At 45.3% G+C, this 17858-nt stretch overlaps 10 protein-coding genes across 10 annotated transcripts; 7 read left to right on the top strand and 3 right to left on the bottom strand.

The window, feature by feature from the left end:
- Positions 1–25: 25 nt before the first annotated feature.
- On the top strand, positions 26–617 carry LOC6495265 (protein FAM166B). The gene is made up of 2 exons (XM_001958700.4): positions 26–182; positions 240–617. The coding sequence occupies exons 1-2, from the start codon at positions 167–169 to the stop codon at positions 506–508; spliced, it is 285 nt and encodes a 94-aa protein (XP_001958736.1). The 5' UTR covers positions 26–166; the 3' UTR covers positions 509–617.
- Positions 609–2943, top strand: LOC6495267 (NADPH:adrenodoxin oxidoreductase, mitochondrial). Its single transcript, XM_001958698.4, has 4 exons — positions 609–1108; positions 1490–1862; positions 1918–2089; positions 2147–2943. Exons 1-4 carry the CDS (start codon positions 897–899, stop codon positions 2794–2796), a joined length of 1407 nt encoding a protein of 468 aa, XP_001958734.1. The 5' UTR covers positions 609–896; the 3' UTR covers positions 2797–2943.
- Positions 1073–1453, bottom strand: LOC6502545. The gene is made up of 2 exons (XM_001958699.4): positions 1274–1453; positions 1073–1214 (listed from the first exon to the last, which is right to left on the bottom strand). Exons 1-2 carry the CDS (start codon positions 1404–1406, stop codon positions 1135–1137), a joined length of 213 nt encoding a protein of 70 aa, XP_001958735.2. The 5' UTR covers positions 1407–1453; the 3' UTR covers positions 1073–1134.
- On the top strand, positions 2893–4743 carry LOC6495268 (UPF0605 protein CG18335). Its single transcript, XM_001958697.4, has 2 exons — positions 2893–3014; positions 3073–4743. Exons 1-2 carry the CDS (start codon positions 2974–2976, stop codon positions 4001–4003), a joined length of 972 nt encoding a protein of 323 aa, XP_001958733.1. The 5' UTR covers positions 2893–2973; the 3' UTR covers positions 4004–4743.
- A 132-nt stretch (positions 4744–4875) lies between these two features.
- On the top strand, positions 4876–8563 carry LOC6495269 (F-box/LRR-repeat protein 6). Its single transcript, XM_001958696.4, has 9 exons — positions 4876–4896; positions 5005–5971; positions 6032–6242; positions 6302–6471; positions 6526–6666; positions 6732–6899; positions 6959–7191; positions 7243–7377; positions 7444–8563. Exons 2-9 carry the CDS (start codon positions 5021–5023, stop codon positions 7673–7675), a joined length of 2241 nt encoding a protein of 746 aa, XP_001958732.3. The 5' UTR covers positions 4876–4896; positions 5005–5020; the 3' UTR covers positions 7676–8563.
- A 50-nt stretch (positions 8564–8613) lies between these two features.
- Positions 8614–9434, bottom strand: LOC6495391. The gene has a single exon (XM_001958695.4). The coding sequence runs from the start codon at positions 9202–9204 to the stop codon at positions 8743–8745; it is 462 nt and encodes a 153-aa protein (XP_001958731.1). The 5' UTR covers positions 9205–9434; the 3' UTR covers positions 8614–8742.
- A 162-nt stretch (positions 9435–9596) lies between these two features.
- LOC6495270 (WD repeat-containing protein 48 homolog) lies at positions 9597–13048 on the top strand. Its single transcript, XM_001958694.4, has 9 exons — positions 9597–9913; positions 9980–10199; positions 10260–11254; positions 11314–11418; positions 11478–11614; positions 11675–11870; positions 11923–12117; positions 12176–12281; positions 12436–13048. Exons 1-9 carry the CDS (start codon positions 9872–9874, stop codon positions 12477–12479), a joined length of 2040 nt encoding a protein of 679 aa, XP_001958730.2. The 5' UTR covers positions 9597–9871; the 3' UTR covers positions 12480–13048.
- On the bottom strand, positions 12555–13721 carry LOC6495390 (protein Vhl). The gene has a single exon (XM_001958693.4). The coding sequence runs from the start codon at positions 13658–13660 to the stop codon at positions 13133–13135; it is 528 nt and encodes a 175-aa protein (XP_001958729.1). The 5' UTR covers positions 13661–13721; the 3' UTR covers positions 12555–13132.
- A 63-nt stretch (positions 13722–13784) lies between these two features.
- LOC6495271 (trafficking protein particle complex subunit 2-like protein) lies at positions 13785–14583 on the top strand. The gene is made up of 5 exons (XM_001958692.4): positions 13785–13927; positions 13984–14153; positions 14210–14297; positions 14353–14432; positions 14492–14583. Exons 1-5 carry the CDS (start codon positions 13895–13897, stop codon positions 14535–14537), a joined length of 417 nt encoding a protein of 138 aa, XP_001958728.1. The 5' UTR covers positions 13785–13894; the 3' UTR covers positions 14538–14583.
- A 196-nt stretch (positions 14584–14779) lies between these two features.
- On the top strand, positions 14780–15567 carry LOC6495272 (cuticular protein 47Eg). The gene is made up of 2 exons (XM_001958691.4): positions 14780–15112; positions 15183–15567. Exons 1-2 carry the CDS (start codon positions 15101–15103, stop codon positions 15525–15527), a joined length of 357 nt encoding a protein of 118 aa, XP_001958727.1. The 5' UTR covers positions 14780–15100; the 3' UTR covers positions 15528–15567.
- Positions 15568–17858: the final 2291 nt, after the last annotated feature.

The following is a 17858-nucleotide window of genomic DNA, read 5'->3' as shown; positions in this document are numbered from 1 at the left end:
CTAGTGCCTGGCCTCCGTTGCCAATGGAGACGGACGAATCGTTTTGTCGAAGCGCCTCCTGTCAGGCTGCAAGGGCTATTAATAGACAGATTTAGTTTCTAGTTACCCAGTTAAGCAGCAACTCTCGGAGGCATCATATATACTTTCGGAATCCAGTGCTTTAAAAATGTCTTACGCCAGTCGTAAGTATTACATTATATATTTAAGAATTCTTATTTTTTAATCAAAAAAATCATTAGGATTTGGCTTTCATTTCCATTTGCCGGACGAGGGATGGTGCTATCCCAAGGATGATATGCATTTCATTCGCAGTGCCGAGTGGGTGCCCGTGGAGAGTGCCGGAGTGGGTCGCTCCTTTGCCAATCCCAATGGCGTAATTTATCCGCGCGTGGTGGGCATGCTACCGCGCTACGGAGGCCATGTTCCGGGCAATATTTTTCGCGTGGGCAACACCTACGGCCGGTCCACCATTGACGCTAAGCGTCACTTGACCCTCAACCATGATTGATCCACAAATTCGTAGGTTACATGATCAATTACAACCAGCAACTAGCAAAGTCAAATTTTCTGTGTTAAGCTCAAAGAAGCACTAAAAATAAAAATTATATCTGCATGAAGTTTATTATCTAATTAATAAAGGCTACAAATAATCCAAGTAAGAGCTGCTTATCTGCTTAGTAATTTAAACATATGTTATAGACATCATATCATAATAGTTATCATTGGCGTATTAAGAACGTGTAATAGATTAGATTAAATTCAAATTTGGCGCCCATTTGCTTTGGTCCACCCCTGCTGCCTATCGATATCGAAAATGGTTCGTGATAACGCTTTTTGTGCCATCTCACGATTAGAAAGCCAAATAGTAAACAAACCGAGCCGCGGGCGAAGACTTCATGGGCTCCAATTTGCTGAACATCTGGAGGCGGGGGCTCCACACATCCTCCAGTAGATGGCAGGTGTTCCAGACCACCACGCCCACCAAGCGCATCTGCATCGTTGGTGCCGGTCCCGCGGGATTCTATGCAGCGCAGCAGTTGCTCAAGAAACTGGATGACTGTGTGGTGGATGTATTGGAGAAGCTTCCGGTTCCCTTTGGCTTGGTACGGTAAGCAGCTCCAGGAACTCGAATACTTAGGAGGATGTGGTATTTGTGGCGGAACCAAAGCCAAAGAGCGGACCCACAACCGACCGAAAAATTCCACTGAGATAGGCTGGAGGAGAGAGAGTTATCCTGGAATTCCGTAACCTAGTCCGTAGGAGGCAACCTTACCTCCAATTTGGTCCAAGCCCCACAATGGACTGGCAGCAGTGAGAGTCAGGCTGGTGACCAGCAGAAAGCTGGCGAACAGAGGAGCACTACCTATCCTCCACATTATACGGTGTGAACTGCGAATTCCATTCATTCCACAGTAGCTTTTATCTTCACCCGGTTGCGTGTTACGCTATCCACTAACGACTTGTCCCATTATGCAAATTGACATTGCAGCTTTGGCGTTGCGCCCGATCACCCGGAGGTCAAGAACGTCATCAACACCTTCACCAAGACAGCCGAGCATCCGCGTCTGCGATACTTTGGTAATGTCTCACTGGGCGTGGATGTGACCCTTCAGGATCTACGCGATCGTTATCACGCCGTTCTGCTCACCTATGGAGCTGATCAGGATCGGGAACTGGAGCTGGAGAACGAGCGGCAGGGAAACGTTATATCCGCACGGAGTTTTGTGGCCTGGTATAATGGCTTGCCGGGAGCGGAGAATCTGTCGCCGGATCTGAGTGGACGCGATGTGACCATTGTGGGTCAGGGAAATGTGGCAGTGGATGTGGCGCGCATGCTTCTCAGTCCTCTAGACACACTTAAGGTGGCTTAGTATATAAAATACTTGAATACCATTTGTAACTTTTATTTTCCCGTAGACTACAGACACCACGGAGTACGCTTTAGAAGCACTGTCCCGAAGCCAAGTGGAGCGAGTGCATCTTGTTGGAAGAAGAGGGCCTCTACAAGCTGCCTTTACCATTAAAGAGCTGCGTGAGATGATCAAGCTGCCCAACGTGGATATCCGCTGGAGGTCCAACGACTTTTCTGGTGAATATCTTTATATTTAAAGAGTTATTTTCTTCTAAAGATACCCCTAAATTCCAGGAATTGAGGAACAGCTGGAGAAACTTCAACGTCCTCGAAAGCGCCTCACTGAACTGATGCTTAAAAGTCTAAAGGATCAGGGAAAGGCTTCTGTCGCTGGCTTCAAGCAATTCCTACCCATTTTCCTGCGCGCTCCAAAGGCCATAGCGCCCAGTGAAATGGAGTTCTCAGTTACGGAACTCCAGCAGGAATCGGCCGTGGCCACCAGCGCCACGGAGCGTCTTCCATCGGATCTGATTCTGCGCAGCATTGGCTATAAGTCGAGCTGCGTGGATTCGGGTATAAACTTCGACGCTCGCAAAGGAAATGTTCGCAACAGCGAGGGTCGCGTTCTGAAGGATGAAACGTCCGGAAAGGTTGATCCCGGCCTCTATGTAGCCGGCTGGCTGGGAACTGGGCCCACGGGAGTCATTCTTACAACGATGAGTGGTGCATTCGCGGTAGCCAAGAACATTTGTGATGATATAGCCTCCAAGGCCTTGGACACTAGCTCTGCTAAGCCAGGATTCGAGGCGGACGACAAGCAAATAATCACGTGGGACGGCTGGAAGAGGATAGACGCCTTCGAAACCGAGGCCGGAAAAGCAAAGGGAAAACCGCGGGAGAAAATAGTCAACATCGAGGAGATGTTGCGAATTGCGGGTGCCTGATAGTCCTGAATCCTAGTGGTGGTGGTAGGCGATAATCTAGAAATGTGTACCAAATCTACCTTGTTATTAGTTATCTGTCTTTTTTAGTCTTTATTTTTGTACGAAAGAAAAAGCAGGAGAAAAAGCAATAAATATTTTTATTCTAAATTAATTGTGTAATAAAAATTTTGTAGTAAAATGGAGCACGCAATTACGCCGGAGCCGCATTTAGTGCCTGGGTAAGATGGTACAGCGCTTAGCCTTTTCTTATCCTAAAACCACCATCGATTCCCTTAGGTACACGGGACACTGCGCCCGGGATCGGAGCAGAGTAGGACGCACTTACGGCCGACAAACCCACAAGCTACTGATCGATCCCTGCATCTATCATGCTCCGGAACTTATAGTGGCCCCCATCCATGTCACGCGAGGCCTTAAAGACTATCCGACTGAGCGCGAGCTGAAGGTGCTGAAAACCCGAGAGGATCTAGTGGACTCTGTTTATAGACATCCGATCCTTCCGGGTTACGCCGGCTTCGTTCCAAACATTCGAAGCCAGGTTGGAAAGCGATATGTGGCGGCTGCTTCCGCCGGGGTGGCCAACCATGAGACCCTAATGGAGCTCTACCGTTGTGAAAATCGAACTCTGAGACACAGAGATCTCCTGGAGAGTGGAAAGGGTCTGTTCGACCGGAAGATCAACGAAAGATTGCTCCCGCAGGCCAAGTACCGAGCTCCTCTGCTTCCGGTAACTGGCGTTTCCGAAGGATTAGCTGACCAGTGCTGTCCGCCGAAGACCGAAAAGCTTACATACAGCAAGTTTACTTCGCCTCATTTCCTAGACGACGAAGATCCCGACAAGTTCATAATCAATGGCTACGCGGGCCACATACCCATGTCTGTGACTCGGTTTGGGGAATCCAACAAGGTGCTTACCAACCGGGCACTTTGCAGCTTCTCCGACTATATGTACAAGCGGAAGCGTGACTCCTGGTGCTGCGGTCAGGACCTCACCCGGCCGGCTATCACCTGTCCTCCTGTACATCACTTCGTCGTATATCATGAGGATGACGGCATGGTTCCCAATTACGCCGGCCACGTTCCCGGCGAAATGTACAAGTTCGGGCGTACTTTCAGCAAAACCACGTACGATGCCAAACGGTGGTTGGAGGTGCACAAGGGACTCACCGTCCTGCCAGAGGTGGCCAATTTGGACTACGCCTATTAAGGGATCCGGTTCTTCGTATTCAAATAGTAACGTCTTTAGCATAAGGTTGCCACACTTCGGAAGGAATACGGCAAATTAGCCGCTAGATAGAGCTGGTCACACTGGCGATTGTTGTGATATCGATACGGCAAAAACAACAACCCTAGCTTTCTGCTTCTACGTCGTTTTGTTGGCTGTTTGGAAATAAGTTTAAATTGATTTTAAGCGTAAATAATGTACGAATTCCCGCCAATGCCGTGACCCATTGCAGTGCAGTGCCCCAAGTGCCCGGCAAAAATGTAAAAAGCGGCCTTTACGTGAACAGAAGCGGCCACAGTTTCCAAAAACGCTAAGGAAAAAATCTTTAGAATCGAAATCGAACAATTCAAATACACACACATACATTTGTGTACCTAACCAAGTGGTGAGTTTAATGCCGATTTGTGTACCTACCAGGTGGTGAGTTGAATGCCGATTATGCACCCTGCATGCGTCGCAGCAGCATATTTTTGATGGAGAATAATAAGAATCAATAAGTGGAGTGTAGCGACAAGTGCTTGGAAAATAATACAGATCTCGGCCTGATCCCTACTATCTTGTGAGGGCCTCAAGCAGATAAGGTTCTCCCCCTTTCGTGAGATTTATGGCGGGAATTCGAACGGAGACTGCGCACAGGTCACAAACAAGTCGGTGCGACCCCAACTGCGTCCGACTTGTTTATTGAGAGCGAAGAAACGAATAAAAATAAAAACAAAAAAATATACATATGTAATTGTTGGTGGCAGGTGAGATTGGCGAGTGTGAGTGGGGGGCTGGTTAATGGATGGAGAGAGAGAGAGGAGAGTTTCCCACTTTTCGAATAAGATTATTGAGAACGGGGGCGAATGGGAAAACACGAAAGACCGCCAAAATGGGTTGAGTTCTTGTTTGCATCGATTTTCCCGGCCGGAATAATACAAATTCAAATTTGTTTCTCAAAAATTTCTTCTTTCCAATTTCCAACTTGTTTTTTCGTTTTGCAGAAAAGTGAGTGGAGTGATGAGTGAATCTCAGGCCTCTCAAGTGGAGGAGACCAAGGTGTCCGACGAAGATGGCGTCAAAGAGAAAGCTGAGTCGTCGGCAGCCAAAGTTACTGAGGAATCCGCTATGGAAGTGGACACGGATATTGGATCGGGTGGGCCGACCGGGCTTCAGATTCAAAGCGATCATCTGGGCGACAAGGAAAAGTCGACAACCACAGTGGACATAAACACACTAACACCCTCGACGCCGTCGCAAACACCTCCCCAGTTGTTGGCCTCGGAAACAACCACTTCCGGCGTCACTGCCGTCATCCCGGAGAACATCCTGTCACCACCAAAGTCAGAGACCCAAACGGATGAAACTAACACAGCCACGTCAACGTCATGCTCGCCAGCATCGGAGGGCCAGCGGTCGCCGGTGGCGGAGCAGACGCAGCTGCTGGTGTCAGTGCCAGCTCCTCCAAAGCAGGAGCAAACAGAGCCTCCAACGGCGGTTAACGGCTCCATACCAAAGTCAGGGAAGCCCCTCTCCACGGCGATCAGCAGCGCCAAAAAATCGAGCAAAGCTGCTTCCACGTCACCACGCGCCTCCCGAGCCCGCAAACCCAAGGCTCTGCCCATGTACGAGAGCGAGATCAGCGATCACAAGGTGGGCATCAAGCTGTGCATTAAGAAATCCGATGCCGGAGACGGTGCCCCAGCGGCCGCGACGCCTCCCGTTCCCGTCCCACCTGCAGCCTCCAAGCCGGCACGAAAGCGCGTCCGCAAACCGAAGCAAGCGGACAGCGACGAGAGCGAATATGAGCCGCGCAAGAAGAAGGGCGGAGGTGGAGGTGGAGGAGGTGGTGGCGGTGGTGGTGACAGTGGCAATAGTCAGAAGAAAGCGGCGACAGAAGCGGTGGCAGCAGCCGAACCGATCGAACAAAGTGTTTGGGCCCAAAAGCTTCCCGAGGATGTCCTCTTCAGGGTGAGTTTTAGATTCTTTCATAATTATTATAAATATTAATTTTTCCTCTTCCTATTGCAGATCTTTGAGCAAGTTGTTGATAAGGAAGGCTGCCTGCCCACCCTGTTCCGGTTGGGACGAGTCTGCTCACTGTGGCGGCAGGTGTCGCTGAGGCCCACTCTGTGGCGCACCATGGATCTGACGACTTGGATCAAGGAGAAGTATCGTACTGAACTGAAGCTTAAGTGGTTTGTGGATAACCGCTGTAGTGCCTGCACAGAGCTGAATGTTTGTAAGTTGGTTAGATCCATTCGAAAAGGTTCATCTTATAAAGAATTTTTATCCCGATAGCAAATTGGAAAATATCAGACATTAATTGCTTTTTGGCCAAGTTGGCCAGCGGTTGCCCGAACTTAATGGGAATCACGCTGTCCGGCTGGAAAGGTTTCACCTCGGACCACCTGACTTATCTGGTGGACAATATGAAGAAGTTGCAGCGATTAGACCTTAGCTCAATAAACGTGAGTTTCTCAATGATATTATGAGGAGAAAAATTACGATTTTATGTCCAACAGGTTGAGATGAATGCCAGCAAGAGCGCGGTGGGCGTGAACTCTTTGTGCAACGCGCTCCAGACCATGGGCAGCCGGCTGACGCATCTCTACTTGGCGCACAACCGTCTGGCGGGAATACCGCAAATAGTTGGAATTCTCTCGGTAGGCATGGCTTCTCTAGAAACTAAACTATTTAAGTAATACTTTGTACTCTCTCCCATTACCAGACGCACTGTCCGAATCTGACGTTACTGGATCTCTCGAATGTGACCACTCAGGCCACATCGCACGGTGTGCTGCATATTGAGAAGCTGCAGCACGGCTGCCAGAAGTTAAAGGTCCTGCGGGTGACCAACTCTCACATAACACCAAGCACAGCCAGCATGCAGGAAATTGTAGGCCTATTAGTCCTTTCTATTTTCCCAACAGTTACTACACTCTCTCCTCTTTGTAGATGGACTCCCCAGGATTTCCGAATCTAGAAGAGCTTTCTGTGGCCGCCTTGACGGATGAGTCGCGCATCATTAGCGACGATCATCTGCAGAGAATCTTGAAGAGCAGCTCGAAGCTCAAGCTTCTGGACGTACGCAACTGCACCAGGCTGACTCACGAAAGCCTAATACGTCTGCCAGCCTGGGATATAAAGCATTTATTCCTGTCGGGCTGCTCTGTCACGCGAGACATGGGGTAAGCATTGATAAAAAAACTATTTAAGATCCTACTCTTACTTCCAATTAGGTCGGGCCTGGAGCTCATCGCCTCGAAGTGGGCGCACAGTCTCATCGAACTCGATCTGGCCTGGGCGAACGTGCAACAGCCGATAGACAATGCCTTGCGTGCCCTCGCCGAAAAAGGCAGCGAATCTCCGTTGGCGTGAGTACACAGCATAAATTGAAACTATTGTGAGTTCATTAATGACAATTTGTGTTTGCTTTCCAGGCATCTGAACCTGTGCGGCTCGTCGGTGTCCGATGAGGCGGTGAAGGAAATACTGACGAATTGCGTGAACATGAGTTCCATCAATTTGGCGTCGTGCCGTGGATTGCCGCGCGGAGTCAAGCGCCTGATGCAAGGTCCTCAGGAGCTGCGCGAACTGCGAGAAGTGCTTGGTGTGCAATTGAAGGGCAGCAGCAACAGCAACAGCAACAGCAGCAGCAGCGGGAGCAACTAATCCAGTCAGTGGCCAAGTCCACAAATCGGTTTTATTGTTGATCAGGCGGGCCAAGTTTAAATGTAATTTAAATTGTTGCATCCCTCTTAGCGCGAGGAAGGCGAAGGCTTCTGGCTTGGCGCTTTGTTGAGTTTTGTAAAGTAGTCCGCAATAATTGCAATATTTGCATATTTGCAATCGCTTGCATCTTCCAATAATGCTTATCTTGTTTATAGGCCGTAGAATTATTTAATTAATGTACTATTTTAGTATTCTCCGCTCAGTAACGGCAGCTTTTCCCCATATTATTTTTTTTTTAATTGGATCTGGAGGATCGAGATCGAGGTCGAGAGGCGAAGGCGCGCAACCTTTTTGTAAATGCAATACGTATTCATAATTTAGTTTATTCGAATTTTTTTGGCAGCGCAACAGAGAAAAGCGACCACTTTAAAGGACTACCTACCAGCTGGCAACGATTTTCATTATTTTTTTCTCCTATATATAATTTGATATATATAATGATTGATTTACTATTAGTTAAGTCCGACCATTGAGTGTGTGTAAAGTATGTATACAAAATTAATGATAAGTTTAAAGTTTAATGTTTCGCAATACAAATTGATATATAATTACCATAAAGTAAAGTAGTTGTCAATTCAAAGTCGCTAGGATCTTTTAACCCGATAGAACTGTACATATTGGCGTTAGAGAACGTTCCGATTGAATGTGTTTTTTATATAAAAAATAAAAATAAAAATAAAAAACGAAAAATTAATCATTAATAAAGCTAACGCATTATACCACACATACATAAATTAAAACAATTCAATTGTTAAGCATTACTAGCAGTTAAGAGACGGCAATTAAAGGTACATTTAATTTAAAATAAACGCAAACATTTTCAATCCACTACGCCGGCATTATCGCTCATTCTGATTTTCTCAACAAAACACAGCCCGTATTGTTTATTATGTAATTTTATTGAAATATGCGGGAGATAATATTGCATTACGAGCTATTTACGGCCAGGACAGCAATTACAGTACGAACCCAGTGCACCGACTGCACCACAACAACCCCAGTTCCGTTTAGTTCTTCTGCAGCTTGTCCACTTCCTGGATGTAGTCGGTGCCGAGCTTCACAAATGCTGCGCCAGTACCCAGACCGGCTAGAGTGGCAAGCAGGGCGTTGTCCTTGGGGCAGGCGGACTTGATCAGTGCCCAGGCTAGGACTGATCCCATGCTGAAGAGTGTGGCTCCCAGCAGGGCGTATGCGCCGCGCTTGTTGTTCTTCACGTCCTTCAAATGAGGACGTCCGTAAATGTAGAAGGCACTGCCCACCACAGCCGAGATGAGAAAGACGTTTGTCAGATCCTTCTTGGGCAGAAGCTGGGGCACGATCTGGGGGTTCATCACATTCACCGAAAGGGCTCCATAGCTGACGAGCCCGTGTAGCGGTATGTAGTAGTTGAAGACGTTTTCCCGGGTGAAGGGCTTCAGGCCCACCCGATCACATATGCTGCAGGCATTGTTGGTCTGTGCGTTGGCCATTTTTTTTTCAGTCGAAATGCAATAAAATAGCAATATTTCCCGGTGTGATGGGGGCCGAGTCTTCTTCTTCTTCGTTATGTAAAGATCAGGGTTGTCGAGCTACGCTGCAGCTGACATATATGTTGGTATATAAGTGTAATGGTCTTTTTTGAAAAATAAAGTTATTGAAATAAAATATAAGTTAGGATAAAAGGATACTAAGTTTTTAAGCTCAATAGTTCCGTGTTCATTGGAAGTTGTCAAATGTACTCATTGGAAAGTTTAAAAAAGTGTTTTCAGATATAATAGTATTTCTGAATAAATTGAAAGATAAATTTATTAACTATAATTAAAAGAATTAAGTTTAATATTTACGGTTCCCAATGAGCTAGTTCATTTTCGGAGCTTATTGTAAACTTTATTCAACAGCCGGCACATCTTCCGTCCCCAGGTGGCAACACCGACCGGAGAAAGAGAAAGAAAAGCGGAATAGGTGCGAAAATTTTTTAGCTGGCCCGAAATTCCAGAAATCCGTAAAATACTCAAGCAATATCCGTAAAGAGGCAGCCGCCGGACAAAGGCACCGATAGATGTGTGTGCTCCACCAGCAGCACAAGACCAAATCCGCCTGAAGCCTGAAGTGCCAGAAGATTTCGCCCCAAACCCAATCAGAACCTCCGCGGAAGACATGTTGACGCACAAAACTTGTCAGGCCCGTAAGAAAATGCAGGTGAGAGCGATTGAGAATCTATGTATTTTAATTCAATTAAACATCCGCAACCACTGTCTGCGGCAGGTTTCCTTTGTGATACGGGACGCCGAGGAGAAACAGCACCGGAATGGCGTCAATGCACTGCAGTTGGATGCGAATAACGGAAAACTTTATTCTGCCGGACGAGACGCCATCATCCGGGTATGGAACACACGCACCGAGTCCAATGAAAAGTACATACAGTCCATGGAGCACCACAACGACTGGGTCAACGACATAGTCCTCTGCTGCAATGGCAGGAACCGTGAGTATATCTTTGATATGGTCTTCATTGGTCCTCCATTCCACCATTTTGTATTTGCAGTTATTAGCGCTAGTTGTGATACCACAGTTAAGGTGTGGAATGCCCAGAAGGGATTCTGCATGTCCACCCTCCGCACGCACCGCGACTATGTCCAGGCTCTGGCCTACGCCAAGGATCGGGAACAGGTGGCCAGTGCCGGACTGGATAAGGCCATCTTCCTGTGGGACGTGAACACATTAACAGCTCTTACTGCCAGCAACAATACTGTGACCACCTCTAGTCTGACCGGGTCCAAGGACTCGATCTACAGCCTCGCCATGAACCCATCTGGCACGGTAATCGTGAGCGGCTCCACGGAAAACATTCTTCGTATATGGGACCCGCGCACCTGCATGCGCAGCATGAAGCTGCGTGGTCACACGGAGAATGTGAGATGCCTTGTGGTATCGCCAGATGGCAATCAGGTGGTTTCCGGCAGTTCTGATGGAACTATCAAGGTGTGGAATCTGGGCCAACAGCGATGTGTCCAGACGATTCACGTTCACAAGGAAGGTGTGTGGTCGCTTCTGATGAGCGAGAACTTCCAGTACATAATCTCCGGCAGCAGAGACCGGAACATCATTGTGACAGAAATGCGTAATCCCAGCAATAAGATGCTTGTTTGCGAGGAGCAGGCGCCCGTGCTCAGTTTGGGATACAACATTGACAAGACGGGAGTGTGGGCGACCACCTGGAACTCGGACATTCGTTGCTGGAAGCTGCCCATGTACGATAGGTGCACCCTTAACTCCTCCGGCGGCTTGGACGCCCAGTGGACTCAAGGAGGAACGGAACTGGCGTGTATCAAGGGAGGAGCTGCCATCAAAGAGTGCACAGTGCTGAATGACAAACGGTATATCATAACCAAGGACTCACAGGACCAGGTAGTGGTATACGATGTCCTGAGGGTGGTGAAAAAAGAGCAATTGGGAGCGGTGGACTACGAGGCGGAAGTAAAGAAGCGCAACAAGCAGGTTTACATTCCCAATTGGTTTACTGTCGACCTAAAAACCGGGGTGAGTTTATAATTAGTCCAATTCTGAATAAAAATTTTAATAAAATAATCTTTTTTTAGATGCCAACAATAGTGTTGGGTCAGGAGGAAGTAGATTGCTTTGCGGCTTGGGTTTCTATTGAAGCTGGACTGCCGGAATGCGTCGATCCCACAACAGAGATTAAGGTGAGTGCGTTGCACTCTCTTTTTAATGCAGTGCCTAATTGAAAAGCATTACTTGACAGATTAACTATGGAAAGTTACTGCTGGAGGCCCTACTAGAACACTGGACCCCGCACAACATGCCACCAAACGACATGGATCAGGACATGCACGGCAATGGATACTTCCAAGTGCCTAAGCACACACCCGTCATTTTTAGGTGAGTTTCTGAGAATATGTATAATACAGCCCAGTCTTAATATGTTTTTTAAATCAACAGTGAAGTGGGAGGTCGCACCGTGTGTCGGCTTCTGGTCCGCGATGCAGCCGGAGACAGCGAGAGCACTTTGCTTCAAGAGACTGCGCCACAATGGGTGACCGATGTGGTGATCGAAAAGAACATACCCAAGTTCCTTAAAATACCGTTCTTCCTGCAGCCTCATCCCCAAATGACCAAGCCAGAGCGCACGAAGAAGGTGGGTTCTAATTCCGACTAGCCATTCCAGTCGTTATAGCCTTTTCTTGTAGGATCGTTTGGTTGCCAACGAATTTATTCAATGCCGAAAAGTCTGCGAGCATGTTCTGGAGAAGGTGCTCAATGCGGAGACAACTCCAAGTGGTGGCAATGCCAACAATTCGCTGCAAAACAGTCAGAGTGATGCCAACTCTGAGGGATCTCAGCTCCCAGCAGAGGAACGCATCGAGCTGTGGTGTAATGATGTGGTAAGAACAAAACTCAATACATTTTTTGAACAATTAAGTTTACTATGACGCCTTGTAGGTTGTGGATCCCAATATGGATTTGCGCACTGTCCGCCACTTTATTTGGAAGCAATCGACAGATCTTACGTTTCAATACAAAACAAAGCAAAACTTCAACTACGATGGTAAATAAGAGAGCCACACGCACAAATTCACACTCATCAGCATCACTCGAACATCGCACATAAAAACACAACCCATTCACACTCATTTTTTTTAATATATATTCCAATACAATTCCAATGGCCTAACTGTGAGTTATATATATCCGCCCCATAGGTTCGATCGGGGATAGTTTGGAGCGCGTGACGCGCAAGTATTGAACACTGGCATGTGATCTCCCGCCTAACGCTGCAGTTACCGATGCATTAAAATAGATTAAAAAGAGATTGTAGAGATCGATTAACCATATGTATGTATTTGTGTTTATCTTCGTCCTGTGGACTTAACATTCAAGAAGAATCTGTTCAAAAACTTATTTTAAATGCACCAGTGTGCTTCTGTTTGTTTTGTTTCTGTTCGTTAGGAATTATACATATATGTACTTCAGATTCAGACTTATAAGAATTAAGCTTGCAAAACACACGATAGATAAACATTTTGAATAACTGCAGACATACCATTTACATGTATTTGCATCTGAAGCATCTAGTTCTAGAAAATTGCGCATATTTTTATGTAATATTCACACTTGTTTCACAATAGGATTATATATAAAATATATACATAGAACATAAGTATAAGTAATCTGTTAAAGATAAAAAAATCAATGCAATTGTAGAAGTCCAACCTGTAAAAGCTCTTTGAAAGCCAATCTGTACATAAGTAAAGAAGATAAATCAAGAAACCAGGATGAACATCAATTAAAGTTATTAAATTATTTGGAAATCAAGCTTGGCTCTCATTCCTTATTTCCCTCCCAGCCAGCTTTTGGCCACTTAACCATCTAAACAACTATCTTTAAAGCCCACTTCCGTTAACGACGACGTCTGGTGCTTGCCACACGGGAATACGACTCTATGGTGGTGAGGAGCAACAGTAGCTGTTGCTTCAGCGTCGTTGGGATGTGGTATCCGTTGATTATTCTCCTCGGCGCATTGCTCGTCCTTATCAGCCAGCGGGCGATCAGCCAAAGGCAGTTCTCTCGCAGCGTTCGCATAGGAAAGTGGATCAACACCTGGCTCCGGACGTCGCATAGCTGGTCGGGGTGCTGGGGATTCTTGGGCACTCGTATCCGGACCGGATGAAAGATGCGCCTGGAGCGCACATGCATCCGTTCGCCCGTGTAGTAGTCGCGAAAGAACCAGCTGTGCGTGTTGAAGGTATTCACCCGCACCTCCTCGAAGGGCTTCAGTGTTAGGTACATGTTCTCCTGGTCGCGGAAACACATCCAGTACAGGTCGAGTGTCCGATGGGTTGTGTTGACAAAAAGCACGTACACCTCGACCATGGGACCTCCAGGTTGCGGTGGCTCGCGGTTGTTGTGAGCTATTTGCAACGCCATCTCCAGCAGGGTGCTAAGCCTGTCAGCAATAGCTACGAAATCAATTTTTGTTTTTTTTTGTTTTTCTTCGAGGGGCAAAGCAAACAACAAGTATAGATAAAGAAAATTTCCTATGCTTATCAATTACGGTAACATCATTCTATGGATGCCTTTGGCAACACTGACCTTGATATCGATATATCGATACTTTCTGAACAGCTGCTGTTGATAGGAGGAAGAAAGTAAATAAACAAAATGGCATTTTGCATTGCAGTAATTGGAAAGGATGTAAGTTGTTAAAACTCAGTTTCTTTGAAATATTAACATATTCCCGACTTGCACAGAATGCGCCCATGTACCTGACCACGTCCGACATGGAACAGGAGCTGGATTTACAGTACCATGTTCACGCAGCACTGGACGTTGTGGAAGAGAAGTGCCTGATTGGAAAAGGGGCTCCCGAGTCCAAGGAACTCTATCTGGGACTGCTCTACTCCACCGAGAACCACAAAATGTACGTAAATCTGGTTTCCATAGATAGGTTTTACTTACGGATTGTTATCTTTGCAGTTATGGTTTTGTAACCAACTCCAGGGTGAAGTTCATCGTGGTCATCGACTCCAGTAACGTTGCCCTGAGGGAGAACGAGGTGCGAGCGGTAAGTACAAGTTCTTCACTTTATTTAATTTATTCTCATTATTTTCCCCCACTAGATCTTCCGAAATCTGCATATACTTTACACAGATGCCGTGTGTAATCCATTCTACATTCCCGGAGAGCCGTTGGCTTCCAAGTGAGATATGCTTTCAATACAAATTCTTTTTGTTCTCTTATCTTTTTATTAATTTACAGAAAATTTGATCGCGCAGTGCAAAAACTAATGAACGGCAATGCTTAGACTTTAAGACAAAACAGCCTACGAATAAAGAAAATTATTTATCTGACACTGGTTTCTGGACAAACATTTTCTCCGGTCAGAGCAGGGCGTGGGATGTCAAGGTGGCCTAGCTAAGTGTCCGCCCCGAAGCTAGTGTCGATTTTCAGAAATCCAAATAAATGATACGCACAAAACGGAAACCGGTCGCTGGTTAGTCGAAAATTATGCTAATAAGATATTTTTGATGAAAATAATTCGAGAATTAATTATATCTTTACAATGTGTCTGCTAGTTGACACATAGTTAATGTCTCCGTGTCAAACTCGTCTTCCGTCTGTTTTTTCTTTTGGCTTTGTTATGGGCCCGGCGTGCTCTTTAAACTAATCTCGCAATGGCGAGACACACATAAACATGTATTTTGGCTTATCTTATGCATAATTAATGAAATTAAATCCTCCGCGTCACTTGACTTGAACTTGGGCGCCACCGACGGAGATGTTTCGGTAGCATCTCTAGCATATAAAAAGCCGGCCATAGATTCAAATCGATATCAGTTAGCCTACTCAAGTCTTCCTATAAACAACATGAAGTTCTTCGTAAGTGACTCAAAAATAATCTAAATTCCAAAGGATATAGGATCTGATTGGCCCTCTTAATATCCCATAGATTGCTTTCGCCTGCCTGCTGGCTCTGGCCTACGCCAACGAAGATGCCGGTGTTCTCCGCAACGATGCCGAAGTGAACGTTGATAGCTTCAAGTATGCCCTGAAACTGGATAACTCTGTGGATGTTGAACAGGCTGGTAACCTGAATGGTGAGGAGTGGATTGTGAAAGGTACGCAGGGATGGACCTCTCCCGAGGGTGAGGCCGTGTCCATCCAGTATGTTGCCGATGCCAATGGATACCAGGTTCTGTCTGCCAACCCCCCTCTGCCCACCCCACCCCCAATCCCAGAGGCCATCCAGCGCGCTCTTGAGTGGATCGCTGCCCATCCCTCCAAGGATGCCTAAGTTATGTTTGCCAAAAATAAAAAGCATTAAAAATTAAAAACCCCATTGTGTTGTTGATTCTTTTCCAAAAAGGATAATCCGTTTAATATTAGGCATATGAATTATTTAACTTCGGATACAAGGCCTGAAACATGTTTTTTTAATGAAGGTCATTAGCTAGATAATGAATGATAATGAATATTAATATATGATTAGTATTGACAGATGTCCATTAATAACGAGGTGGCCCTGAACTTGGGAACTCGGCATACAAATTTCTTCACTTTTGGTTTCGTTTTAAGATTTGAGATTAAAGATTTAAGAAACCAAAAGTATTTCCCCTTAACTTGATCTTAAAAATAAGAAAAGAGAAGTGAAACTCTTTTTATTGAAAGGGAAGTAGCATTTTAATATTTCTTCAAATGTGAGGTCTTAGGAAATTCGTCCAGTGTAGAGACATTTAACATGGCCCTATCAATTCACGTGATCGCTTTGGGGATAATCAGGCTCTTTGTTGTCATAACAGATGATGCAAATGCTATGATCGGAGCAGCAGCCTTAACCGCTCAAAATGTGCGATGCCGGAGTATGCCACTGCAATTATGACAACGGGCAAAGTGAATGCCATCGTCAATTACCCCGGCGATGCTGTCGAGAGAAACCAGGGGCAAAATTAAGAGTACCCCCAACAGCATCCAAAGTGGCGACGATCAAGGCTAGACCAGACCTCGCCGCCACACAAATGTCAGAATAACATTGAAAAGCTTGGCACTCGCTCCGATTACCGAATGCCGCCAAAATCCATTGATTCTTGGCTCTGATACTGATTCTGGTTATGGTTCTGGGTCGCTGAGTCTAATCGCTCTGGAAGTTCGACATGAAAACGCTGACAGGCTGCGAGCGATGAAAACAAATTTTCAAAAATGACGGATTGAGATGCTAAAAAGACAACATGCCGACAAGAGATCAGGAGAGCACTGAAGAAATAATGCATCTTAAAACCTGGTAACCCATTAATACTTTAACTGAAAAAATCAAATCTCTAATTTTTGAAAAATTTTCGAAATTCTAACCTCATCGGCTATCCATCAATAATTGCAATGGCATATCTTTTGAATTTCTGAAATTCCCTGGCTCAGCTGCTGTCTATTAGTAATGCCGTGGCATCCTGATATATTCTCTCCCATACATTATCTGCTAATAATTTAATAATAACATAAACAAATGGTCAATATGTCACCGTGACGTCAACTTTTGGCGGCTGCTTTGGCTGGCGCTGTCATAATTCGTAAACACCATTTGGTTTCCTCAATTTTTCCCAATATTCTCCATAGCTTTATAAACAAATATATATGCGGTTGTGGAAATGTATGCCATTCCAAATGGTTATTTTATTAAAATATATAAATCAATTTGCATAGCATCATCGTGGTGGCATTAAACAAAGCGAAAATTAATATTATGGCTGATATAAATTTGAATGGACTCGTATGTAGGTGTTCGAACGGTCTACGAATAGGAAGCACCATCGCAAGAGACAATATTCGAATCGTTTATAAAAATATTTTAGCACGTTGTCTGTTTGATATTTCTCCTGTGTGGTATTGGAATGATTCCATCCACCTAATTTATACGGATCTTTAATAGCTCGTTAATTTGATCGAGTTATAAAACGATTTTATGGGACCTGTCGTGATTGATTCATAAAGCGTGTCACCCGCTGTGCATTGGAAAATGTGATCAATTTTGCTCCAATTATGAACAGATATATGATACACACATTAAATGAGCACCACTTAAGCGTACACTGAGCGAAAACCGCAGCACTTTCGGTTTCTATTCATTTTGTGTCAAAATAAATCTAATGAAACTTAATATTTTGTTTTAGTTTTTTGTTTGATTTTTATCTGGAGGTGGAAACACCAGTTCCGGGTCTACTTCTTTTTTTTTGATAACTTTTTATCCCATATCTAACAAAAGAATAGATAGAGATAAGTTTATTAAGACCGAGTTAATTTAAGACTTTTTTTTCAAGTCATTAAGCGAGTTTAATTTAAATGAACGATGACAGCGTAGAGGAAACAGGTTTATCATTAGATTGACATTTTTAGCATTATTTTATGGGCTTCTGGATGAAATCCGAATTCTGATAGTAACTTTGCATATATTTCTCTCAGTGCTGATTAAAAATAGTCATTGTTAAGCTTAGCAAACCACTACAAAATCGTATTGCTCCTCCGATGGGTGGGTGGTTCCATGGTATTGGTGTTAGTATCTGGTGGCCAGCCGCAGTAAATACGGTCAATGGTTTTACAGTTCTTTTCACCCACCACCCCCCAGCACCACCCTCCC

The sequence above is a fragment of the Drosophila ananassae genome, chromosome 3L (genome assembly GCF_017639315.1).
Source record: "Drosophila ananassae strain 14024-0371.13 chromosome 3L, ASM1763931v2, whole genome shotgun sequence".
NCBI classification, from domain to species: domain Eukaryota; kingdom Metazoa; phylum Arthropoda; class Insecta; order Diptera; family Drosophilidae; genus Drosophila; species Drosophila ananassae.
This window is presented reverse-complemented; position numbering and strand designations above follow the sequence as displayed.